This window comes from Sebastes umbrosus, chromosome 3 (genome assembly GCF_015220745.1).
Source record: "Sebastes umbrosus isolate fSebUmb1 chromosome 3, fSebUmb1.pri, whole genome shotgun sequence".
Classification (NCBI taxonomy): Eukaryota; Metazoa; Chordata; class Actinopteri; order Perciformes; family Sebastidae; genus Sebastes; species Sebastes umbrosus.
In genome coordinates, this window is record NC_051271.1 from 6,290,591 (window position 1) to 6,315,551 (window position 24,961).

Consider the following 24,961-nt stretch of genomic DNA (forward strand, 5'->3'; position numbering starts at 1 on the left):
GAGGTAAAGCAGCCATGGACGGTGCATCACATAAATATAAACATAACATACAAATGAATCGCATGTTCGAGAATTAATTAGAAAAAGACGTGTTCCACTGACCTGTTGAGGTAGACTCGTTTCTCTGTGAACTGTCCTTGGCCGTGCGCCGGGTCTTCATACGGTTCGTTCTGGACGACCTCCACTCCTTCCCCTCTGTCGCTCTGCTCGTGGCTGTGTTTACTGATCATGTACAGCTGCCCAATGCGGTACTGGAAGATAAACACACACACACACAAACAAGATAAGTTCACATTATTCACAGACTATCAGACAACAACCACTTTAAAAAACTTACAGCATACCCTTGAAACATTTGTACGTAGTGTAACCGGCTTGGGACATCTGCTCTCAACTGCTGTTTCCAAAGTCAAGAATAAACTTTTAACCTCAATTTTTTTGAGAAAAAGTGTCAAGTTAACTTTGGGAAGTCATCTAAATAAAGGTAGAATTGGAACACAAATTTTGCACCGTAGAAAACCAATGGTCTGTTGTTGTTATTTTGTGTCTTAACTGTGCATTTGTGGCATTTTTACATGAAAATCACATGCAATTCTAATTTAAGAATCACACATGGCTTATGCAGTGCAACAAAGCCATTCTTTTACATATTATTTAAATTACTTATGGGGTCTGAAGTAAATCTATATGCAGTTACAGCTGAAAACAAACAACACCCTGTCTAATTACCATCAAACACATCCCACCTGGATCTTCTCATTTTTCAATACTCGATAATTTGTTATCAAGCAATTGATGACACGGACGGGAGACGAGGACAAGAATAACAATACAAACACTGATAATGATAAATATTTAAGTGCCACTATTGTGTAAGAACCATAGACTGTGTATAAGAAGTGAACGTGGTCACCGTGACGTCACCCATTGGTTTGTGGACTAAGGTTTTGAAGCCTCGAGTTCGGCATTTTGGCCATCGCCATCTTGGTTTTTGGCAACCGGAAGTGACACGAGAGGGTGGAGCTAAGTACAACCGAACGCTGAATAAGACATTTCTAGGCCACCAAAACGGTTACAAATAACTTTCATGAACTGAAAACACACTGTGAAAGAGTTAAAGACGAAAACACGGACAATTCCCAGACCGGACAACGCCGTGGTAGCAACCTGTCAATCACAAGGTAGCCACGCCCTAAAGCATCCCCGAAATCATGCCGTATTGAAGAAGACTTGAAACTAGCGATTGAGAACATAAACTCATGTTTTCAATGTTTACTGAGGTAATAAATCAAGTGAGAAGTAGGCTCATTTCCTCATAGACTTCTATACAATCAGACTTCTTTTTGCAATACAGAATGCAAGTTTGCTTGCCTGGTATGAACTCACCATGGAATTTAATCCAGAGTTAATAATTCACCGACACAAAATGTTAAATGTTTCAAGTTGTTTCATTTTCAGCATGTTTTTGTTTACTCTGTAAAAGCAAAGTGTGTTTCTAACTACTAACGATAAATACTAAAAGACCTGAAGCAATGCCTCAGGTTCAATAACAACCCTTGAGATACCTTCATTATTTGAGAATATAAGAGGTGTAGTTTTTAATCATAATATATCATTTCAGGGTTCAATACCTTGAAATTTAAAACTACTTCAACTGTGCTTCTTTATTTATTTCGGCTCTGAGATTGACGGAAAGTTGGAGACTGCACTCCTCGACAAGGTAAAAAACAAACAGATGTTTGGATGAGTTTGACCATGAGCTGCCTGTCTGCTTGGCCCTGAGTCAACACTCATTCTTTATTTATTGCCTTATTTTCCAAACTTTGCTGAGAAAAAAGGTCAGAAAACAACAACAAAGCCAAATTCATGTTTGTTTCTGCAGCAATAATGCTTCTTCTGGCTAAGCTACTTCTGTTTTAATGGCTGTGACTCTGCGGCATTTGTACACATTGGACCGTGTTCGGTTAATTAAATCCTCTGGCCATGCAATAACGGCTTTTAGTTTTAGATGCCCTGCAGCATGTTCACTTTATTCAAGCAGTAAACTGTGGGGTGACTGATTTGAAGGCAGCACTTCTGTCTGCGTTTGATCTTTAATCTTCATATTTCTAAATCCAAAGCTTCCATCGGTGACAAAAGAACCAGGAAGGAGGAGGAAAGATATGGAAATAGATGAAGGATTTCAAAGACAGAGAAAAGGAGCTGAGTGAGGAGCATCAAAGGGGGGCGACTTGAGGAGTTTTAATGAGAATGAGGGGCTGAAATTAAATCAAAAGACACAGAAAAGAGACACAATGGGACATTTTTGACAACGACATTGTAAGTAAGAAGATGAGAAATATGAGGCGTTAGAAAAAGATGGTTTGATGATGGCCGGTGATGCTCATAATCTTTTTATCTGTTACAGGCTGTGAACAAGTGAAGCTGCACAGTTTCCTGCTCCGTCACCATATGATCTCTTCCCTCTGTGCTCCTCTCCTCCTCCTCCACACGGGCTTCAGTTTAAAACAGAAATCTCAGAAGTGAGAGTATAGGGCACTGGTAATGAAGGAGAGCTAAATCAACACTATTCCCCAGGATTCCACATTTCCTCTTTCCCTGACCTTTACCTGTCACGGCTGTTGGCTGAGCTGTGAAATGCCGGCAGGGGAAAATGTAAGGTGCTCACCCAAAATAGCTCCCAGGAGGCGGGGACTCAAAATGGTGCTGCTGGTGCAAATCTTTGAAGGATTACACAGATTTTTACAGATATGTGCTAAGATAAATGAAACAGTCACGTAAAGCCCTGCGAGGCATTAGACCATTAGACTATCGGGGGGATGCAAAACCAAGCAGCTATAACAGATACCATCATGGGGGATTTGCATACTTAGGACACAATTTCCAGCCAAATTAACAAAGCAATGCTGTATGAAATGGGGCTGTCAAAGTTATCACGATAATAACGCGCTAACACAAATTCAACTCAGTTTTCATTGGTACCAACCATGTCACACTAGCTTGTCGTGAAGGAGGCTAAATAACGCCCCAAATTTACGCCAAAATTTAACAAGGAAAACGGTCAGGGCCATTTTCAAAGGGGTCCCTTGACCTCTGACCTCAAGATATGTGAATGAAAATGGGTTCTATGGGTACCCACGAGTCTCCCCTTTACAGACATGCCCACTTTATGATAATCAATCAATCAATGTTACCTGTTGGGCTTGAGTTTGCCATGTTATGATTTGAGCATATATTTTTTTAATGCTGAATGCAGTACCTGTGAGGGTTTCTGGACAATATTTGTCATTGTTTTGTGTTGTTAACTGATTTACAATAAGAATATATACATATATGTGCATAAAGCAAGCATATTAGCCCACTCCCATGTTGATTAGAGTATGAAATACTTGACAAATCTCCCTGTACGGTACATTTTAAATATTTTAATTGTAATTTTTTTTTCAATTTTGTTAATTTTTAATTAATTAACAGCCCTAACATGAACTAAATTAATTCAGATTATTAATCTGTCTATCTCAGAGTGGATGCATGAGGATCAATTGCGCTTTTCATGCAATACAATAGTATGTTTAACACTATACATTTACCAAAATAACTAATAGTCTATTGAAAACAATAACATTTCCAATCATCTTTCCTGAATATTTACCACACAAATAAAGTCTGTTGTTATGCTCAACAGAGCTTTCAGTGGCTGGAGACAAGAGCATAATCATCTAAAAAGAGTAGACACTCCCACCAGAGCAAAGAGGCTTTAACCTGCTGTAGGATAAGGGCGGTGAATTAGAATAGCTTTAGATTCATTTTGATTAATTTAGGTGCAGGGCAGGGAATGAAAATCACCCTTTTTGCATTTCAAACACCTTTTTTTCCTGTTGGTTTAAGTCCTGCAGTTGAATGAAAGGGAGATTCCACAGCTTGCAGTAATCTAAAAGCAGCAGTTAATCATGGACACGCATGTGCATTCGGACCAGGATCAAAACTACAGCAAGTAGACATACAGATGTGCACACAAACACACTATTATGTACATTTACTCTCTCACAACGTAGTAACCACTCATCAATGCAATGCCCTTGGATATTAAAATCAACACGCAATGAATGTTGCATAAAATACCACCGTCAACTTGATAAAAATGTGTTTACTAGAACCACAGAGGACAACGCAGAGCCAGGGTCTGGTGTGTAGGAATTTTCCACACATCCCTCAGCAATACATCACCAAACTTCTGCCTTATTATGTACACAATCTATGCATTAAATGTCCCAGCTGCAGCAGCAGCACCTTGGCTCTGTGTCCTCTGTCTGTGGTACTGCGGACTACTTTCATGGGGGAAACTTTGAAAGGGCAGCAACGCAATGACTCACATCCTCTGTATCGGTTCACTCCCAGGCCGCCACTCTCTAGATCGTATAAGACGGTATATACGTGTAAGAAACGTGTGGTGTCAAAAAAGGCACACAGCATTAAGAAAAACACACATATACACAGAAACCCAGGCCTGAAGAAGGTAGTTTGAGCACAAAATTCCCCGACTAGAAAGCCAGACACAGCAACAGGTTAAGAGCCGAGACGAACAGTTATTAAGACACGCAGTGTTTGGCTGACCTCTGACACAGCAGGGAACGTGTTATGATTTTTTTTTTTTGGCCTTTTTTTCCACTGTGCAGCATGTTTTGTAGGTGTCTACTGCTGTACAGTGTTCACACCATAAGTGCCAACCCTCCTGTTGGGAGCTGGGAAGCAATTAGCTTAGCTTAGCAAGGCATAAAGACTGGAAGCAGGGGGAAGCAGTTAGCCTGGCTCTCGCCAAGTTCCAAGATACACCTGCCAGCACTTCTAAAAGCTCACTAATTAACACATTAAGTCTTGTTTACAGATGTGCAACAACACTAATTTGTGGTTTTAGAGGGATTTACATAACTTTTGTTGGCAAACAACAGCTTCCACAGTGACCGCAGGATGCATAACCATTTTTTGGCCACTTGGGGGCAGCAGAAACAAGCTGTGAACACAATACTAACATATTATTTACTACTCTATGAAGCTGATATTGCCAACTTGTTAGCAAACAGTTGCCTATTTACACATTCAGCAGATATATAGCAACATTAGCATTCAGTTGGAGTTGTGTAATGGTCACCTGATGAAGGTAAGTTCACACTTTTAGCTCTGTGTTTGGTCTCTACCAACTCCTGAGGGAATAATCTGGCTCTTTAGCTGCTTAATGTTCACGCAGCCAATTGCTAACTTTTTCAGTTTGTCATTTGGTGCCCGGAAAAAAACGCACGTAATGTTTTTGACGTTTAACAAAACCAAAAACAGTGAGCTGAAAGATGCTATAAAGCGTTGTAGGGGAAGTGCATGAGTCAAGTGATAATTCCCCGTGGGTTCATTCATCACTAAAAGATATCCCTTTCATATATAAGTAGTCATGTCATCCATTGTTAATGCAAAACTATTAATTATGCTAAAAATGTCCTAAACCAACTTGAGCAGCAGTGGAGCAGAACCAAGGAGCCGCTGAAAAGTTCAGTACTAGTTCAGTAAGTGCAGTGCAGTGGAGGGCTGCCATGTTGCAAGATTATGAAACGCATCAAGCAAAAGGACACGGTAAAGTGTTTCATAACGTTCTGAGTGTTGGCAGGATCAGCCCTGGCATGACCCGTACATATTGTAAGGCTCTGTACAGCACAGCCAGTCCTGCAGTTCTGACATTAATAATGACCGATCTCCATGTGTTATCTAATACTGATACAGGGCACAGGTAGCCTGTTTGTATTATAGTGATCAGACTTGGGCGACTCAAGCCAAAGTCAAGGTAAGGCTCTGTGTGGACGTCAGCTTGGGAGTATAACCAAGGCTTTAATAGTTTAATACAGTCTTTCATTAATATGTTCACTCTTGAGACTGTTCAGAGTCAGTCACAATAAATTAATTACAGAGAATGTCAAGAAGATCAACGCTGAAAATGTATGCGCTTTCAAATATGTACGAATCCAAACATGACAGCTTATGTAATTCACTGTATAAAATGGCCTCTGCCCTTTGGTGTGCGGCATATATGAGCCGAAGCTATTCTATTACCAGTCTTATCCCTTGCCGAGTATACTGTAACAGCCAGAACAAATTGCATAACATGTTCTTTTAGCATCACCTCGCGTCGATTCAGCCTCTTCTCTACTCAATCGCAGCCGCCACATCGACTCCATTAATAAAAGTTTGCCTTTTCATTGAAGTCTCGAAAGCAAAGGCAGCGTTTCTAAAAACAGCTCCGGGCTGTGGGTGAGCGCGAGCCTGCCACGTTAAGAGCTACTGTAAATAATGCAGATGCTCTCCATCCCTCTTATTCATCATGCCACATACAAAATGAGGGAGGTGAGTGGAGTGGATTTAAAGTCAGAGGACAAGCTGAGGGGGGGGATTTAAGAAGGAGGACAAGGGAGCAGAAGGATGTTTACTGTGAGTCCTTCGCTAATGAGTGAGGACGAAGTTGTACCTCTCTCTGCTGACGAACATAGAGAGGAATGAAGGCAGTAAAGTGTGACATCAGTCTAATTTAATGTCTCTTCAGACAAGAGATGTCCTTTTCCATTCGCTTCGTCATCGACGAGCTGTAGCGGTCATCATCTTCTAAATATATCAAGGACGTGCATACATTATCTCCGCCTCATACGAGGGCCGGTGCGATTATTTGAAATGTTTGAGGACACCATGATGAATGTGTTCGACCGTGAACAGGCCAAAGCAGACCGCGGCATATTAGAGAACAAATAAAAGCTTGTACTGACTGGTTGAATAACCCTGTTATTTTCCCCCCGTTGAAGCAAAACAGGCAATCACTTCAGAGAACGCCACAGCGCTGAAGCACACTACTCACTCCGTCTCTTGTCTGGAGTCTTCACAGCGTGATCGATCATTTAGCTACATGACGCAGCCGGCACAAAGGGGCCAGTACTTGCCTCGTCTTTATTCGATTTGTCTGATGACGGGGCACTCTGGTTTGTTGTTGCTCATTAATCAATGCCAATAAACTAGAGTGTGTTGTCATCATCACCCCCTATTACAGGGTTTCTGGTTGAGGTTGATGGAACCCAAAATCTACTGCTGCGTTCTGACGGGTGTGAAATCACAACCTACGACCCGGTCCTGCTGGGAACGTCTCGGCATCGGAACTACCTGTCATTTCCACATTTAAAAGAATTATGTGTGAGCCATTGATTTGTCTGATCTCAGTGTGAACACAAATGCATCATTTTCTTCAAATGGTTCCATCTGATTGTGTATTCACATTGCACAAATACAACTGAGGACTCAGAGGTAGAGTCAAGACTAACTGGATTTTTGTTTCTTCAACTAAATATAATCATCTGGGCTCTTTGTGTGATGTTTTAATAATAGTTAAATCTGCAGTAGGCAGATTATTTTGGCATCATCCATAATAACCTTTCAGCATATTGTAATTCAAGTGTTCTGAGAGATAACTAAATCAATCCCGTGACGGGAGACTTTGGCCAATCACAGAGTCATTTCAGAGAGAGAGCGTTCCTATAGGCTGTTCATTCAACGGAGGTAGCTGTCAATCACTCGCAAACTCTGATCAAACGGTCAAACTAGGCCACTAGGTCAAATAGGTCAAATATGAATCAATATTCTGTTACTGTAATGCCTATTTCTCTCCTCAAATGTTTTCAGAAACTCCTTGTAGTGTACTGTTTAAGTGTAAAATGGGAAAGTTTGCTCCAGCTCGGCTCTGATTGGTTGTTTTCCTCCGGTCTGTGAAATCTTGCAGATGCCATTAGGAGCACCGGAGTGATCAGGAGCACCGAAAAATCATGTGCCCGAGGCACATGATTTTTCAGATTACCTATCTCATGCATATTATACATATACTGGCAATATATAGTGATTGTTTTATAACTTATATAACTTAATAACTTTTTTAAAAACTTTTGTAAATCATATTTGCTCCAATTCTACCCACTGCTGCTTTAAGCACACAAGAGAAAAAAACCTGACCGTGAATCATTCTGTACGCTACATGGTTTCCAAGTTCAACAGTCTGCTGTTTATTAGAAGTTAACATTTGCTTTTTGCAGAAAGTAGTTGGAATATTTCCTCTTTCCACACACACTTAAACCTTTGCTGTCTGTCATACACCCCTCTCTCTCCCCAGTTTCCTTGTTCGTATCGCAGAGAAAATGCTAAGTACTGGAAAATTCACTCGCGTGTGCCACTTAAGAACAAATCTTTTGTTTGTACGAGTGGTTCTTGCACGGGGCACGTTGTTCTGACCTGCCCAGATCACTGAATAAAGAAATGCTCCAGACTTCAAATACACCACCTGAAGTAAAACATGGCGACAAAAATGCCTGGATTGGAAAAAACTGTAGAGCAACTCTTACTATTTGACCTCCCAAATTCATATCAATATGTCTGGATTTTCAATAAAATAAATGAATAGGCGTACATATTCGCATTCAGCATGTCTGGGACTCACCCTTAGAAAAGCATAACGATACTCTAAGTTCACATTTCAATTTTTCAATCCAGTTCATCTCATTTATTTCTGCAAATCTGAAGTGTTTCCATGTGAAAGCATAGGCCTTGCCCAACCAGGAGAAAGTGGTTGATTCACTGCGATCTCAACCAGCCCTTAAGCACAAAAAGTTCCATTCAGTAACAACAAAAAGAGAGAAAAGAACGGTGTAAATACTGCTCGCTTTTCTGTGTGCTTAAAAAGGTCTAGACTAGTTGTCAGATGGCCAGATGTACCGCTGGACTGGAGAAACATAATATGAATAAACAACATCGCAGCATTAAGCTGTATCAATCAATATGTGGTCTATCTGGACTCCCTCAGCATTTCTGTGCTGTCGATAATGCTACAGCACCATCATCAAGAAGGTGGAGTATGGGGGGCGAAGAGAGAGAAGATTTGGCATCATTTGTATGGTCAGTAAGGCTACAGCACTGTTGTTGAGGGGGATGAGAAAAAAAATGAAGAAAAAGAGCAAAAAATAATGACTACAGTGGAGGATAGAAATGATGAATCAGCAGATAGAGAAGAAAGGATATGGAGGAAGACAGGAGGAAGGAAAGAAACAGTATGAAGGGGAGAGGAGGAGTTATGATTAGCAGGCTGCACATCGCCGTATATCACCACATTTCCAGGCCTCAGTGCACAAAGGATGGAGAGTGGGAAATCAAATGAATGAGAGCAATAAACCGAGACAGGCGAGGATGGATAGAGGAAAGAGTGGAATCATTTTACGTCCATTGAGAGATGATCTCTCTCGTTATTCTGTGCGACAACATCACTCGTCAAAGATATGGAGGCCTCAAGTACTCTGGCTTCACTGGTACACTCAGACAATGTGGGACATTGGAGGGGATGCCAAACACTTCACCACTTTACCACAGTAAAGGTTCTCTATATGATACACACGGCATTAATGTAGCATCAAACAACTGTTTGCTATGCAAAGATATAGAAGAGTAATGTCTACCTGAGCAGACAATGAAGTCACTCTCCCTCTGACTGTGATCCAAGCTTCTCCACGCCTTGTTGACATAGTCGGGCCGGCCACACGTGCTTTTGGTGCATGTCAGTGCATGCCAGTGCATGTCTGTCGCTGCTCTGCACTGTGCTCATACGGCGGGTACAGCTGATAACGCTGTCTCGACCAAGCCCCCAGGAAGAGCGCCGGTCGTGGATGCCAATTTTTGTAGTGGCAAAACGGTGGTACTACAACTTCCGTGTCCATCACGTGACGCCATTGGGCCCAAAAAGACTTTTTCCCACACACTTACATTGGGAAAGAGACGTCTATAACTCAGCGGATATTTTTTTTGGAGGTGAATCAACTACCCTTCCTCCGTTCATGTGAATGAGACCCAGATCGAGGCTCTTGACTCTTGAACAACAAAAGCAAGTGAAGACAGTGAGTACATAATTAACCTGCATTCAAATGAGCCCTGCTCTTCAGGACCCAGGTCAGCACACCTCTCTATTTGAATGCCACTGTGTAGTAATAGCTACACTAATAGCTCTTCTAATCACTGTGTTCCACGACACTAATGCCCTCCGGGAGCACCACAGGCAGCCCAACAGAGAGACCCTTTTTGCTCTTGGCAGGTAAACACTGACAACTAATAAGAGCAACTTTGGAGGGGAAAAAAGAAACCATTCTTGCCCCAGAGTTGGTGTGATTTTACTTGCTCGTGAAAAGAGTGAAATAGCTATGGAGAGGAAACTGTGAAAGCATAAAAATAATCCTCGGCTCACAGCCTGTATAAATGAGCTCAGTGTGCTTTCCTTGGTTACCCAGTGAATGAGTCTGTGTGGGAAGCAGGCGTGTACATAGTGCTGTTATGATCACACGCTGAGGACCTGTGGTAACGCAAGCAGAAAGCTGGCCTTTTCTTTATTAATAGTAATTTTTAAAAACATCACCTGAGGAGATTTGTTTCTGGAAGACAGCCCACATAGGAAGAGTGTTGGACCCTTAATAAAAAGGACCGGCTTCTTCCTTTTTATTTCTCTTGTGGAACAAAACTCAGACCAGTCAATTGAAATCTGTTCGGTTTTGTAGATATTCTTTACTTTTTATAGCATATTAGGAACAGGGGTCATATAATATTAAATTGGTACCGGTTCTTATTTCAGAGCAGAAATGTCAATGAGCTCATAGGGAGTTGGTCGTCTCATTCATTCATTTAACTCTAGGCATTTTGTTTGCCTACAATGTCGTTTGTAGCTGTTCATAAGTGGCATGCTTGTGGTGCCCCTCATTATAAAATTTTAGTCCCATCCATCCATTTTCTTCCACCTATCCGGGGTCGCGGGGGCAGCAGGCTTAGCAGGGAATTCCAGACGTCCCTCTCCCCAGCAACGTTTTCCAGCTCTTCCTGGAGGACCTCGAGGCGTTCCCAGGCCGGACCCGATAAATTATCTCTTCAGCGCTACCCCGGGGCCTTTTACCAGTTGGACGTGCCCAGAAAACTTCTAAAGGGAGGCGTCCAGGAGGCATCTTGATCAGATGCCCGAACCACCTCAGCTGGCCCCTTTCGATGCAAAGGAGCAGCGGCTCTACTCCGAGCTCCCTCCGGATGTCTGAGCTCCTCACCCTATCTCTAAGGCTGAGCCCAGCCACCCTACGGAGGAAACTCATTTCGGCCCGCTTGTATCCGCGATATCATTCTTTCGGTCAATACCCAAAGCTCATGACCATAGGTGAGGGTTGGAACGTAGATGGACTGGTAAATCGGCAGCTTTGCCTTCCGGCTCAGCTCCCTCTTCACCACAATGGTCCGGTACAGCGCCCGCATAACTGCTGATGCCGCACTGAACCGCCTGTCCACAGCCCGGAGGGCTCAATCCACCGTTTTCCGGCAGAGAACCATGGCCTCAGACTTGGAGGTACTGACACTCATCCTGACCGCTTCACACTCGGCTGCAAACCGCCCCCAGTGCGTGCTGAAGGTCACGGTCTGATGAAGCCAACTACATCATCTGCAAAGAGCAGAGACGCAATTCTGAGGTCCCCAAACAACCCTCAGAATTTTAGTCCCACTGTGTCTAAAAAAAGTTGCAAAATACAAATAAATGGCCACAGTCTAAAGCAATGTAGAAGTTATTACTGCAATACCTCCTCTAAGAACTAGCTACACTACTATATAGCTACCTATAAGTATACCTATATGCAGAACTGGTATGGAGCTCCTGGACTGATGGTTGGGCAGGTCGTGACCCCCATTAACAAAAACAAATGAGTGTCAAATTCTGGGGGAATCTTGAACATCAAATAATTGGGGAAAAAAAGGATTAGGCATATGGTGCTTTATTTCTTCCCTCAACTAATCAGCTCTTCCCCTCTCTCACCCCCATAAACACTCAGCCCTTCATACTGATGGATGGCTGCATTAGCAGGGCGATAGTGGCTTGAGTAATGAAGGACGGTGGTGAGAATGGACAGAGGTGCAATAACCAGACTGAGCTATCAGGAAACAACACGTGAGAAGAATTAAGCCTCTTTTCACTGCTGGAACACACCAACATCTCTTTATGGGGATAATTCATTTTTGGCATTCAAACACAGGTCTCCAACATCCGATCCCCTAACCAGTTGTTGCTTTACCCGGCGACGTTGTTGAATTCTATCCCGCCAAGCGTGTGGCTGAAAACTGTGCGAGATCCATTCGGAGCCGACAAACTCCGAGAATATTTTACCTAAAAATCTTCTTTCTCTTAATACTTCTTTCTTAATTAAGATATAAAGTGTTGTTTTGTCTTTCTGTATAAATAAGGTCTGTTTTCAGCACTGTGACGAGGCACATTTCAGATAATCTGATGGGTTTTTAAATTGTTTATTTAGCTTAAGAAGTAGTAGAATTCTCTCAATCCATGAAGGAACACTTAATCCTTCAGTTTATCTCAAAAAATTCAAAATCACTCAATTTTGAGATACACGATTTTCACTTGAGATGATATACACCATGAAAATGCATATAAAAACTTTAATCTCTTCCTCTGCTCTAGCTAGGATTGCACTGGTTGGCAGCCTTTCCTAGATCCATCCATTACCCATACACACACACTTAAATGCATACATGCACAATCCCATACTGCTGGCACAGCTATGGGCCCATCACTTTGCCGTTTCATTACCTGTGATGGCAAACACACACGCACACACACACACACAGCCACACGCACACACACACACATGCAATCTTCTTCCCCTGTTCTGTGCACATTTAATCAACTGGGCGGCAGCGTGCTGTGCGCTGGGCTGCTCTCTCCAGATAAGATTATCCTTCAGCTGTAGGCCTGACAGTCAATAGGTGGACCAGGAGTGTAATTAGTGCGTGTGTGTATGTGAGTGTGTGAGTGTGTGTGTGTGTGTGTGTGTGTGTGTGTGTGTGTGTGTGTGCGTATTAAGGCAAGAGAGAGTAGGACAGAAAGGGCAAATGAACAAGACAACAAAAAGATGGTGAGGATAGCGATTGAGTGAGTTATCAGTGTTGCCCAGCCTGTACAATCTGAGCACCGTAAACGCTAGAAAGCAACGTGCAGGACGGGGAAACATCTGGAGTAAATCTCTGTCCTATCCTCCACAAGAAGCATCACGTTTCTCCCACTTTTGCCTGTTTGTTTGTTATTTATTGTAAGAGCGAACCTGTTTTTTTGGGTAGTTAACAAATATGCTCTGTTTATGCAGAAACCAAAACGTTGGGGCTTTTATTGTGGTGACTAATTTCATACACAGGACTGTGCCTTTTCCCACTACAATAATCTGTATCTGTTCAACGTGAATAAGATGCATCCTTTTGGTTTGGACTGTTGCGCAGCGGAGAACAAGCGACTAACTGTTCAGTGCAGGCCGATAGCAAATAACAAAGTAATCCATTAGTGAGAAGTAACAGTCCTTTATGTGTGAAACAAGACTTAGGGTGTGTCTCTATTCACATACTTCCGTATAACTTGCTATTTTGAGTGCATAAGTGCGTTCACACACTGAGAAGTATGGCAAAATGCAGTGCACTCTAAACACTCAACACTTCCCTAAAGGACGACCACTCTACCCACTGAGCTACAGCCGCCCCAATTTTACCATATTGACTGCCTTATTTTGGCATGTAAGCATGCTAACATTTATTAATCAGCAAAAAACACAAGTATAGCTGAAGCTGATGGAAATGTCATTAATTATGCAGGAATTTTAGCATAAACCAAAGTATTAGACAAACAAAAATTTTGACCTGATGGTGCTGAACTATATAATTTATTTTGAGAAAGGCATGAATGTGTGCATCAAATTTCATGACAATCCATCCAATAATTGTTGAGAAATTTCACTGAGAACTACAAATGTCAACCTGCTGGTGCAGCTAGTTTAAAGTCAGGATGATTTGTCCTCTGGGAGCCATGAATGTCTTTATAAAATGTCTTTGTAATCCATCCAATGGTTAATATTTCAGTCTGGGCTAAAGCGTTGGACGAACCGAGACCGCGGCGTGGCTCGCGAACAACATGACCTGTCCTAAAAGTTGTATTGGATTCAGGTTAAATATTGTCTAATATCCTGTAATGACTAAGTATCCATACATTCTGTATAGTAAAAGGGTAGATATGATAATACTCTAGAAAATAGAAAATACTGACTCCAGTTTAAAGGTACAGTGTGTAGGATTTGGCAGCATCTAGTGGTGTGGTTGCAGATTGCAACCAGCTTTCCAACTGTGGTAACATGAGCCGCCGAGTGTAAAACCGTGGTAACACTGTTCGCCTCGCTCAGAGACCATCCTTATCATTATAAAACACCGCTTCAGGAGCACCGGAAGTCAGATGGCTACGTGCTACTGTAAAAACATGGCGGAGCAACATGGCCGACTCCGTAAAGAGGACCCGCTCCCTATGTAGATATGAAGGGCTCATTATAAACAAAAACCCAACGCTTCTTAGTTTCAGGTGATTATACACTAATGAAAACATAGCTATTAATATTACATTACACTTCTGCTAATAGATCCCCTGACATGTTACACACTGTTCCTTTAATCCCACAGATTATTGGTGACTTGTCAATGTCAAAATTCAACACGATTTTGAAGTCAAACTGCCACTAAAATATATATATATATATATATAACATTTAAATGTGAAATATATTTCAAGGAAACGTTTCGATTGTTCAACTGTGGTATATTGATTTATGACGGCTGCTCCCTGGCCTTGACCTTTAAGTGAAACAAACTGTGCTCAAGTGCCCACCTGTGACTCAACCTGATACCTGTCAGCATCGAGTTCCTGCTAATGTGGGATAAAGTGCCGGCCAGCTGAGCCACACACCCGGGACAGAACTATTATTATTCATCATATCATCACGCGTGCGGACAGGCCTGTGCGCACACAGATGATGCACGGTACACATTCATACATACAAATCCAATACCGGAGACAGTTAGATGGATGCCTTCCTGTGACTGACATGTTGACAACAGGAGGACAAGAAAGTACTAGAAAGAGAAATGTTTAATCCCTGATTTAGACTAAAGGTGCATTTCATCAAGGATTTTACCAGGTAGAAGTCTCAAAAATTTCAAATTTCATAGAATAAAATCTTTACATTTATCTAAATATCAGTCCGTCACAACAAATACTTGATTCCGATTGGCCAAGAGTGTGGATTATTTCCAGAAAACTGCACTGCTGTGACGCAGCACCCAGATAATGACTCTACATTGGTATGCACTGGCATTGTGGACGCAGGTTTGGCAGATCTACATGGGAGTACAAAAGGTAATCCATTACTGGCAACCTGCTGTCCCAGGAGCAGAAGATGAAGCATTCGCCAGACTAGTTGGCTGGTATTTCCCCACATTAAAATTTCCTCTGAACAACGAATTCAAATGTCGGCTTGTCAGGATAATGTTACACCTGTCTGGACGGAGAAACGCTCAGAGGAAAAGAAGTCAAATCCGGCCTGTATGGAGCCGGGCTGACACCCAGTTAGCTGTTGGCATTGAGGTGAAGGTCATGGTGGTGTGTGCTATGAATTGCAGATCGGCGCCCACAGCTGCTGCAGCCTGTGTGTGTGTCACAAGAGAGTGGTGTGAAGAGCACTCGTCTGCAACATGCCACCGTGTTGTGTGTGTGTGATTGTGTGTGTTACTGTGTGAGTGGAGCAGGGTGAACGAGGCCAGAACATATGCTCAGTGCTCCGCGTGTCATTGGCTTTGTCTTTTCAAAGTGGACGAATGTACCGTAAATACATCGACTGTGTGTTGAGTGACATCCTGTATTGCACTATATGCCCACACACATACACACGAAACACTCATCCCCGGCAGCTTCCTCGACACTTTGCATGCCTCCAGCAGCCCTCAATGACACCGAATTTGGCACATTTACTGTCATTTTCAGTTTGAGTGATTATCCAATTGATTGTATTCATTAACGGATCACTGAGTCTGCATTCAGAACAATTAATTAATGCCAACCCACATGTGCTAAAAAAAGAAGGGATGTGGAAAGCCTTTGGGAGAAACATGAATGGAGGGAAGCGGCAGGTCAAAGCAGCCCTAATTAAAACCCCGCTGCTATCAAATTGCATGTGGGTTTCAATTTCATCACTGAAAATGAAAATTAATATTGCAGAGTAGTCACGGGTGAATTACGTTTCTGAACAGTTTTGACATTTTTAGAAATTCAGAAAAGCGAACACGGTTTGCTTCTACACGACCTCTGGATTTTCACTGTGCTTCATAACACAAGTTTTTATCCCTGATCAACAGTTTTATCACGTTTTATCTTCAGGAACGCCTGTTAAACCAGATTACTGCAACAAGCTCTGCCTCAAAGAGACACATGGGAACGGAGGGAAGGTCAGGAATTTAGGAGAAACTGGAATTTGAAACTGTAAAAGGTTAATAAATGATTTTTATTATGACTACGGGACAATGATAAAATCTAGACTAAAGACTCATCGTGACTAAAAACTAGGGCTGTCAAAGTTAACTCCATAATAACGCGCTTATGCAAATTTGTTTTAACGCCACTAATTTCTTTAACGCGTTAACACAACTTGCTATATTTAGGTTTTAGCGGGCTCAGTTTTAATGCTAGAGTGAAGCTAGAAAAGCTAAAGAATCCATTGGTACCAACCATGTCATGCTAGCTTGTCGCAACAGATGCTAAATAACGCTCCAAACTTGCGATAAATTTTGGCGATTGATGGCCATTTTCAAAGGGGTCCGGTGACCTCTGACCTCAAGATATGTGAATGAAATGGGTCCTATGGGTACCCACGAGTCTCCCCTTTACAGACATGTCCACTTTATGATAATCACATGCAGTTTGGGGCAAGTCATAGTCAAGTCAGCACACTGACACACTGACAGCTGTTGTTGCCTGTTGGGCTTCAGTTTACCATGTTATGATTTGAGCATATTTTTTATGCTAAATGCAGTACCTGTGAGGGTTTCTGGACAATATCTGTTATTGTTAATTGATTTCCAATAATAAATATACACATACATTTGCATAAAGCAAAAATTGTGATTAATTTGCTATTAAACGCGATTAACTATTTCAATTGATTGACGGCCCTACTGTGTTTTAAAACTACTGGCCTTTTAGATGCTACATACATACTCTATACATCAGTAGTTCCAAACATGAGGGTTGGTTTTTTAAGGGTTGAATATTTGAACCTATGCTGCTGGTGATGAGGGGTCGCAGGAAAACACTGCGTTGACCCCACTGGCTACATGCCTATTCTAACAGTAACACACTGTAGTTGTATACTAAACTCATTATTAGGTAAAATTAGACACCAATATTTTCTAATATTATAATCTTCCCTACAAGAGCAGCTGTTGCCTCAGAGCATGTTAGTGGAAATTATTTCAAATGAACTCATCTTCATTTGATGAACACATTTTAATTGAAATCTTATTTGAGGGGCAATGATGATAATTCCTGGTTATGATTTAAGCTCGAACGAAGGTGAATTATGATTCAAGAGGAGTGTGAAAATGGGGAATAGGCTAAAAAAACTTTTAAGCAGGGCTCCGGTATAACCAATTTGTGACGGGGCTTGATTTTTAATATCGTAGGAAGACCGACAAGAAAAAAAAAAATGAGGAAAGAAGAGGGGGAGCAGAGCCCCAGGCACATTAAAAGGAAAAATGGATAGGAGGAGAGGGAGAGACAGGTGGTAATACGAAGAGGAAGGCCGAGCCGAAACAGAGAGAAGCCGAAGAGATAATGGAAGAGAGAAGAAGTGAGAGAAAGCAAAACAAATGATGGGAGTGATGGAGCGAAAAGGAATCTGAAAGACAGACGGAAAGAAAGAAAGAATACTAAATGAGTGTGGAGAGAATATTAAAGAGAGGTGCTCTGCATTAAGGTGGCAAACAAGAAGTAAGTAGCTTTGTGGGGAGAGAATAAGACAGTGGGAGACAGTGAATGATGGAGAGTCGAGATGAAAGAGTGAGAGAGAGACTGAATAAAGCATAACGGGGGGGTTGTGACAAGAACCAAGAAGAAGGAAGAGGATGGTTCCTGACTCGGTAAATCTGCCTCCTTGTCCTCGCCGGCCAACACGGGAACTGTAAATCCCCACGAAACTTGAGAGGATGTAAACAAACCATTAGCCGTGTTCTACCGGAGGGAAAACCATCCTACACACACACACACACACACACACAGGAGCATAGTACATGTAACACATGCAAACAGGTGTGAACGTGCAGACATGCTCACCTCGGTGGTACACACATACAAACCAGTGAGCATGCCTGCAAGAGAAAGTACATACAGTACTGTACACACACACACACACACACACACACACACACACACACAAAGGACAGCGTTTGCAAGCGCTCTGAATACATTCAGCTCTCCAGAGCTCCACTTCACTGCTACTCTGCCCTTTTTGTAAATGGGACAGAGACATATTATAAAACCCTCTCATGTCCAGCGCCACTTGTGGAGTAAATGACTCACATTTTGTCCTGGAACACGGTGGGCCACCAGCTCTGAACACAGTACGCCCGACAATCTGCAACACACACACTGAGTACATCGATTCCCCGCTCGACTCAAAAAATGAGTTCCACTTGAGTTATTTTTCGAGTTGTGATTTTTCCTTTTTTTTTTTGTCCTGCTTGGTGTTTAAGAGTAAAAAGGTCACTTGAAAAGGATGAACAAGTGAGGTCCTTTTATGCTTCCTTACGATGATGAAAAAACGAGAGCCTCACGATACTCTTTGTGTATCTCGTGTATCTCAGCGTGGTAACACGCTGAGATACACACTAAGAAATGGACAGATCCAAAAAGAGGATATTAAATACAATGTATAAACCACAAATCTCATTTGATACTAGACTTGCAGCGGTGGTCGGTGGGTTGGGCACCACACCGGTTACATTACGTTGTTTTGCTTTTTTTTTTACAGATATAAACCCCTTTTAGTTAATTTTGGCGAATCAGCGCCGTGTTATCAGTACATAGTCGGCTGATGGACGAGAGAAAGTTTACAGACAAGACGATGGCGGAGGATTTGGTGTCGAAGCGAGAAGCAAAAGCACCTATTTGGTAATATTTCAGATTTAAACCCAATGCTATAAGGGAAACATAACATTAATGAGGTAATCACAGTGCGGAGGATGGAGCGGTCACGGCCGGTGTGCGCGGCGGGGGAGGAAGGTGGTGGAAACCTGAAAGCTCTACTGGAGAGGCCAGACACACAGTCACCCGAGGTTCAAGATAAAAGTAAGGGCGCGACACATATTGAGCGTCATCTTTCTTGTAAAATGTCCGGTGTAATCGGTAACATCGGTGTTGTCACAAGTATATTAACCGGTGGGAAAATCTCCTCACGTCCATATTTGATACACAGTCATACACTTGTAGATCAACACAGCTCCTCTTGAATTCCATGTTGAAATCTCTTGTGCATGCACCTGTACATAGAATGCAAATGGCATTCAACCCACTGACCAACAGAACTATAAAAAGCTGTGATTTACAGGGCGGCAGTGACAGTGCCGGTGAGCTGACGCCAAACCCCATTTAAGAGCCATAAAGCCTGGTGAAGAGGAGGATGAGGGGGAAGGGAGGCGACTGATCTGACATCAGAGTACCCTCCGTGTCATCAGGCAGCCAGCTAGCCACGAGCTGAAGGCTTTTACACAACCAAACACCAAATTCTGCGCATTTCGTATTTCGTCTCAAAGTCTCATTCTCTCTCCTATAACTATAATTGTGTCATCGGTCTTCGTCATTTTATTCACTCCTTTGTCCTTTCAATTTCGCCCTCTCTCACCATACAATTTTCCTTTCACCTCTATGCCATACTCCGGGGCTCTTGGACTTTCAATCTCTCCTTCATTTCCACACTTTTTTTTTTTTATGCCAAAACGCTCACTACATTTTCTCTTCCCCAATGTCACTGTGACCGCAGATTTCTTGGAGTAGGAATCGTCACAGTAATTGTAGTCAATTTACTTTTCAGAATTTAGTTTGGACTAGAAGTGATGTTTTAGTTTTCCCATGCCGCTCTGGAGGTAACAGTTTACAACTCATACGTGTGTGTGATCTCTTAAAGAACTTCCTGTCTTCTGTCTCACTGCTCAGAGGTGCTAACACACACGTACACAAAACACACACATAGGCAGTGTTAGTGAAGAGCGACCACAGCAGGAAGGAAACAGAGACAATGCAACACAGTGACAGCTTTGGGGGACAAAGACAACGGACATTGGCTTGCGAGTACATCTGCATTTCCTCCTTCGCTCCACTTGAAATATTTCTTACACTTACTGGTCCTCTTGTACTTACCTACCTTCTCCACTCACTTCACCTTTAGGACTGTCTAGACACCCAGATCTTCAACTTTCTATAATGCTGTCCTTTTAAAATGCCATGGTTTCCCCCATAGACTGTATATAAAGATGGACAACACATCTCCACATCCTCCCACTGTACAAGCCAAAATATTGTGGATACTGGAGCTGCCATCTTGAGATGTTGACGTCATTTGGAACCAGAGTCTGCGCTGTAGTGATCGGGCGGTGGAGCAACAGTATCAAGGTCACCCGCACGAACCAATCGCGAGCCAAGCACGGGCGCAGCTTGTCAGCAAGACAGACTCAAAGCTGTCAATCATAACGTTTCATCCCCTTTTTATAGCATCAAATAACTGATTAAAACCAAACTTATCAAAAAAATTAACACTTGAACATACATCAGCGTGATAAGAACTACCTAAAATGACAGAAACCATCTTTGGGAAAAATGTATTTGACGTGTACTTTGACTTTTTAGTTTGGCCCATGTCCCATCCACTAACATGGAGGAGGCGAGCTTTATGAACTATACTGCAGCCAGCCACCAGGGGGCGATCCAGATGTTTTGGCTTCACTTTTGAGGAGCTGTCATGTCGTCCATCTTTACATATAGTCTATGGTTTTAACTAACAACAAGTCTATTACTGAACACTGAGAGAGCATAACATCTTCCCGTTTCTAGTACTCGTCTCAAGTGATGAAAATGTAATTTTTTCTAATTACTGTGAACAGCAAAAAGCTGTATGGTGCCATGTGGGGTTTTTTCTGCACACTGATCTGGACCACCTGGGTATGTGTTATAAAAGGAGAACCCAAGACATTTGACCCATATTAGTTTCATTTATATAAGAACACATGATGTAATATAATGAAAACTATACCATTATATAAACATAATGAAACTGTTATATATCATCATCACAACTATCACAATTGTTTCATCAAACTTCCTGCAAGAAAGTGAATAAACATATTTTCAAAAATGTATAACTATTTCTTTAAAGTAGAGGGAAGACTGAGAGTCCCTTCTACATTAGCAGGAGTGGGAGCAACAAGAGTGTGTGTTTGTGTGTGTGAAAGACAAAGTCACGACTCTCTGAAGTCATGTTTGATATTTCAATGTGACACTTTGTGATGAATAGCAGTCAGGGCAGTTCAAATGCTTACCCAGTGTGCATTGCACGCAAGCCCAGTTTATGAGCTTCAAGGTCTCCGAAAGTACACACAGTGCGGCTTGATTTACAGAGCCAGAGTAGTGTACGCACGCACGCACGCACGCACGCACGCACGCACGCACGCACGCACGCACGCACGCACGCACGCACGCACGCACGCACGCACGCACGCACGCACGCACGCACGCACGCACGCACGCACGCACGCACACACACACACACACACACACACACACACACACACACACACACACACACACACACACACACACACACACACACACACACACACACACACTGTAACCTTCATAAAGTCTAAATACTGTATAACTAATAATTAATAGTCATTATTAAAGTACTGAAAAAGTGGGAAGCTGCACCCGATCCGACTGTTATCAGGCCATTAAATAGTCGTTATCAGTCACTATAAGCATCATAGATGTGGGTCAGTAGGGGCCTACTACGCCTACTATGTTCTAACATGTTGTAAAACTGAATGAAACGTCACGTTTTGAACACAAACAAAAACACTTCTTTTGGTTTAGGCAACAACTTCTTTAGGTTTAGGCAACAAAAAACAGTTTAGTTCAGGGAAAAACATGTTTTGGGTTAAAATAACTACAAACACAAAGACAACTACACATTGTCGGTTTTACACGGGATGCAAACTCAGTCTCCTGGGTGAAAACCCTGTGTTAAGCTTCCATCCTTCGTCACCGATCACCACCCCTTACGGAGTTTTACAGTCTATACTACAGCGCCTGACTTCAGCTTCTGCTCCTGTCATAATTACTACGGCCGCTACAGGTCGCTATCGTGTTCTTTTATACCTTCTTTCGGTGCTCTACCATGTGAATAGATGATAAAGACTACTAGTGGGCGTAGAAGGCCCCTATTGACCCACATCTATGGTGCTTATAGCGACTCATAACGCCTATTTAATAGCCTGACAACAGTCTAATCGGCTGGAATCTACACGGCAACAGCTGCTGAAGATCATGCTATATATATGCGAAAGCTCACACAGAGCTACTAAATTAACCATGAGGAGAGATGTCAAGAATGAACTTTAAATCTCAGACCCCAAATAATGCTATTTAAGAAAAAAACAACTTAACAGCTCCTTAATTCTCACCAAAACACATAATTTCTCACTGTGGATTTGTTGCTTTTGCTAAAGCCAAGCATTGAGTTTCAGATTAACAACCGACGAACCTTAAAGTGCCCTTTATGCCTGCGTGTTTCTCTGTTGTTTCCTTGGCTGCACATCACTCCGTGTGCTGTGTGCTCGTACAATGCCATTTATGTGTCCTTTGCTGCTGCGCTTTTCCTACACTTAATTGCCCAGCAGTTGTTGTGCAGTAGGCTATAATGCATGTTCAGGAAATTCATGAGAAAGTCATTTGACTAAATATACAAAGAGCAGCTCAACGCGGAGTAAATTCACAGGCTGCTTGTATAAAGATAGTTGTTGTGTGTATGATTTGGACTGGATGTGTGTGTGGGAAAGGGAGATAAATATAAGAGTAAGAATGAGTCTGAGTGTGTGTTTGTGTTCATTAATGTAATGGCTCAGTGTAGGAGGGCAGGTGAATGGTTTATACCACACAGGGAGGTTGTGAATGGCGGAGTGAGAGAGTGAGTGAACATAATTTAAATGAAAAGGTCAGGATGGGTGATGGCAGCTTTGATGGGAATCCCTGCTGGGAGTGTGAGTGTGTGTGTGTGTGTGTGTGTGTGTGTGTGTGTGTGTGTGTGTGTGCGTGTGTGTGTGTGCGGTAGCAGCAGGGCCACTACTGTGCTATTTTTAGTAGTGCTGGTTGAAGTTTGACTTCATCATCGAGGGACTAAGGGCAGTCAATTTCCCTGCCTCCTCCTCCTCCACTTTCCTTTCTCTTTGTCTTCCTCCACTCCCCATGTGTCCTCGCGTCCTTGTGCACTTTTAACATTCCTCTCTACGTTTCCTCTCTGCTGCCAGTCAGGAAACCACATCTTGAGATGTTCAGGGATTTTACTATCCTACCTTCCATTAGGGCTGTGTATTGGCAAGAATCTGGTGATATGATACGTATCATGATGCAGGGGTTGCAATTCAATATATTGTGATACTGTAAGCAAGGTGATATTTTGCGATTTTTTAGGAAAACCATCACAGTATAAAGAACACACCACCATATGCATGACATCTGAGTGAAATTAGTTTACTTTTTTATGCAATCAGAACAGTGGGATCTGCATTTGACTGAGTTCATCTCTGCATGTAAACTATTAATTAAAAAGCGATAGTGTTTTTGAGAATCGATACAGTATAACAAAACGTAATATCGCGATACTCAATATTTTCGATAATTTCTTACATCCCTATACCTCATTACCAACTGAACCTAATGAGACTGCATTATGTCTATATTTATGAATGGAATTATATCAATCAATAGCTGTATTTACATGGGGGTTTTGCATTTTCGCAGCAGACGTGTCATGCGTCGCAGCACGACATTAAAGATGAACAGTCTAAAATGCAACAGCCGGGTGAACACAGCTGAAGTTAATCTAACTAATGATGGGCAAGTTTGATTAAAGTGTGCCGGTGATCGAGCACCAACACCGATATCAGCTGTCTCGCCCTTAATTAGTTTGATTAGCAACAGCTGTGTGCTCCATGCTATGACACCTCTGTGGAGAGGACACTTTATCCTTTTATATGCTTTACATAACTAGTTCATCCATTTCCAGGAGGTTTTCATTGAGATGTCCCACAGATGTCTCATCAGTGTCCCAATGTTCATTAGCCAAATTCCAAATCAGAGTACAGCCATTAACTGCTCACTACGCCGACCAAGGACCAGTTTGAGACACACCCTGTGCAGTATCTAATTGGACCAGCTGTGCAAACACCTGCAGGACAGGGATATTTTGAGACTTAGCAGGAGACCGCTGTAGTAGCCGACCGCCTGCAGCCCCAGTGAGGTGAAAAACAGACTGTCCATACATCCCTTTGGAAACAAACTATTGCATTTTTTGTCCTGTTGGATAAAAGGTGGAGATGGGAAAGTTTCCCCACTCGTAACTTCGTTTACGATCATGTGTAAATTACACATTGAATGAGAGAAAGAGTTGGATTACAGTTAAAAGTGATTTGAATTTACCAAACTGGCAATAATAAGAGTCTAGTGTCTGATCTCTTTTTTTTAGTGTAGATCATTCAGAAAAAACATATGATCACCATTTGTTAGTATTACTTGGATAAACAGTATTTTACAGCTCAGAAACTGCTAAAAAAAAAGCAACTTCCATCAGATGCAAACACGGCATTAGCTATGGAAAGTCACGGAAATACCCTGACCCAAACTACAGCTCTCTTATGACCCCTCTGCCTGATTCAATACCAAACACTCAGGTGTGCTGACCATACATAT

General features: G+C 42.2%; 1 protein-coding gene across 2 annotated transcripts in view; it reads right to left on the reverse strand.

Annotated features, from left to right (window-relative positions):
* The window catches only part of LOC119484720 (cytoplasmic phosphatidylinositol transfer protein 1-like), an 87,802-nt gene that overhangs the window by 22,212 nt on the left and 40,629 nt on the right, over positions 1 to 24,961 (reverse strand). For both annotated transcript variants that reach the window (XM_037763763.1, XM_037763764.1), the window contains exon 2: positions 103 to 251. In XM_037763763.1, the coding sequence (XP_037619691.1) occupies positions 103 to 251 (149 nt within the window). The remainder of the gene's footprint in view (positions 1 to 102; positions 252 to 24,961) is intronic.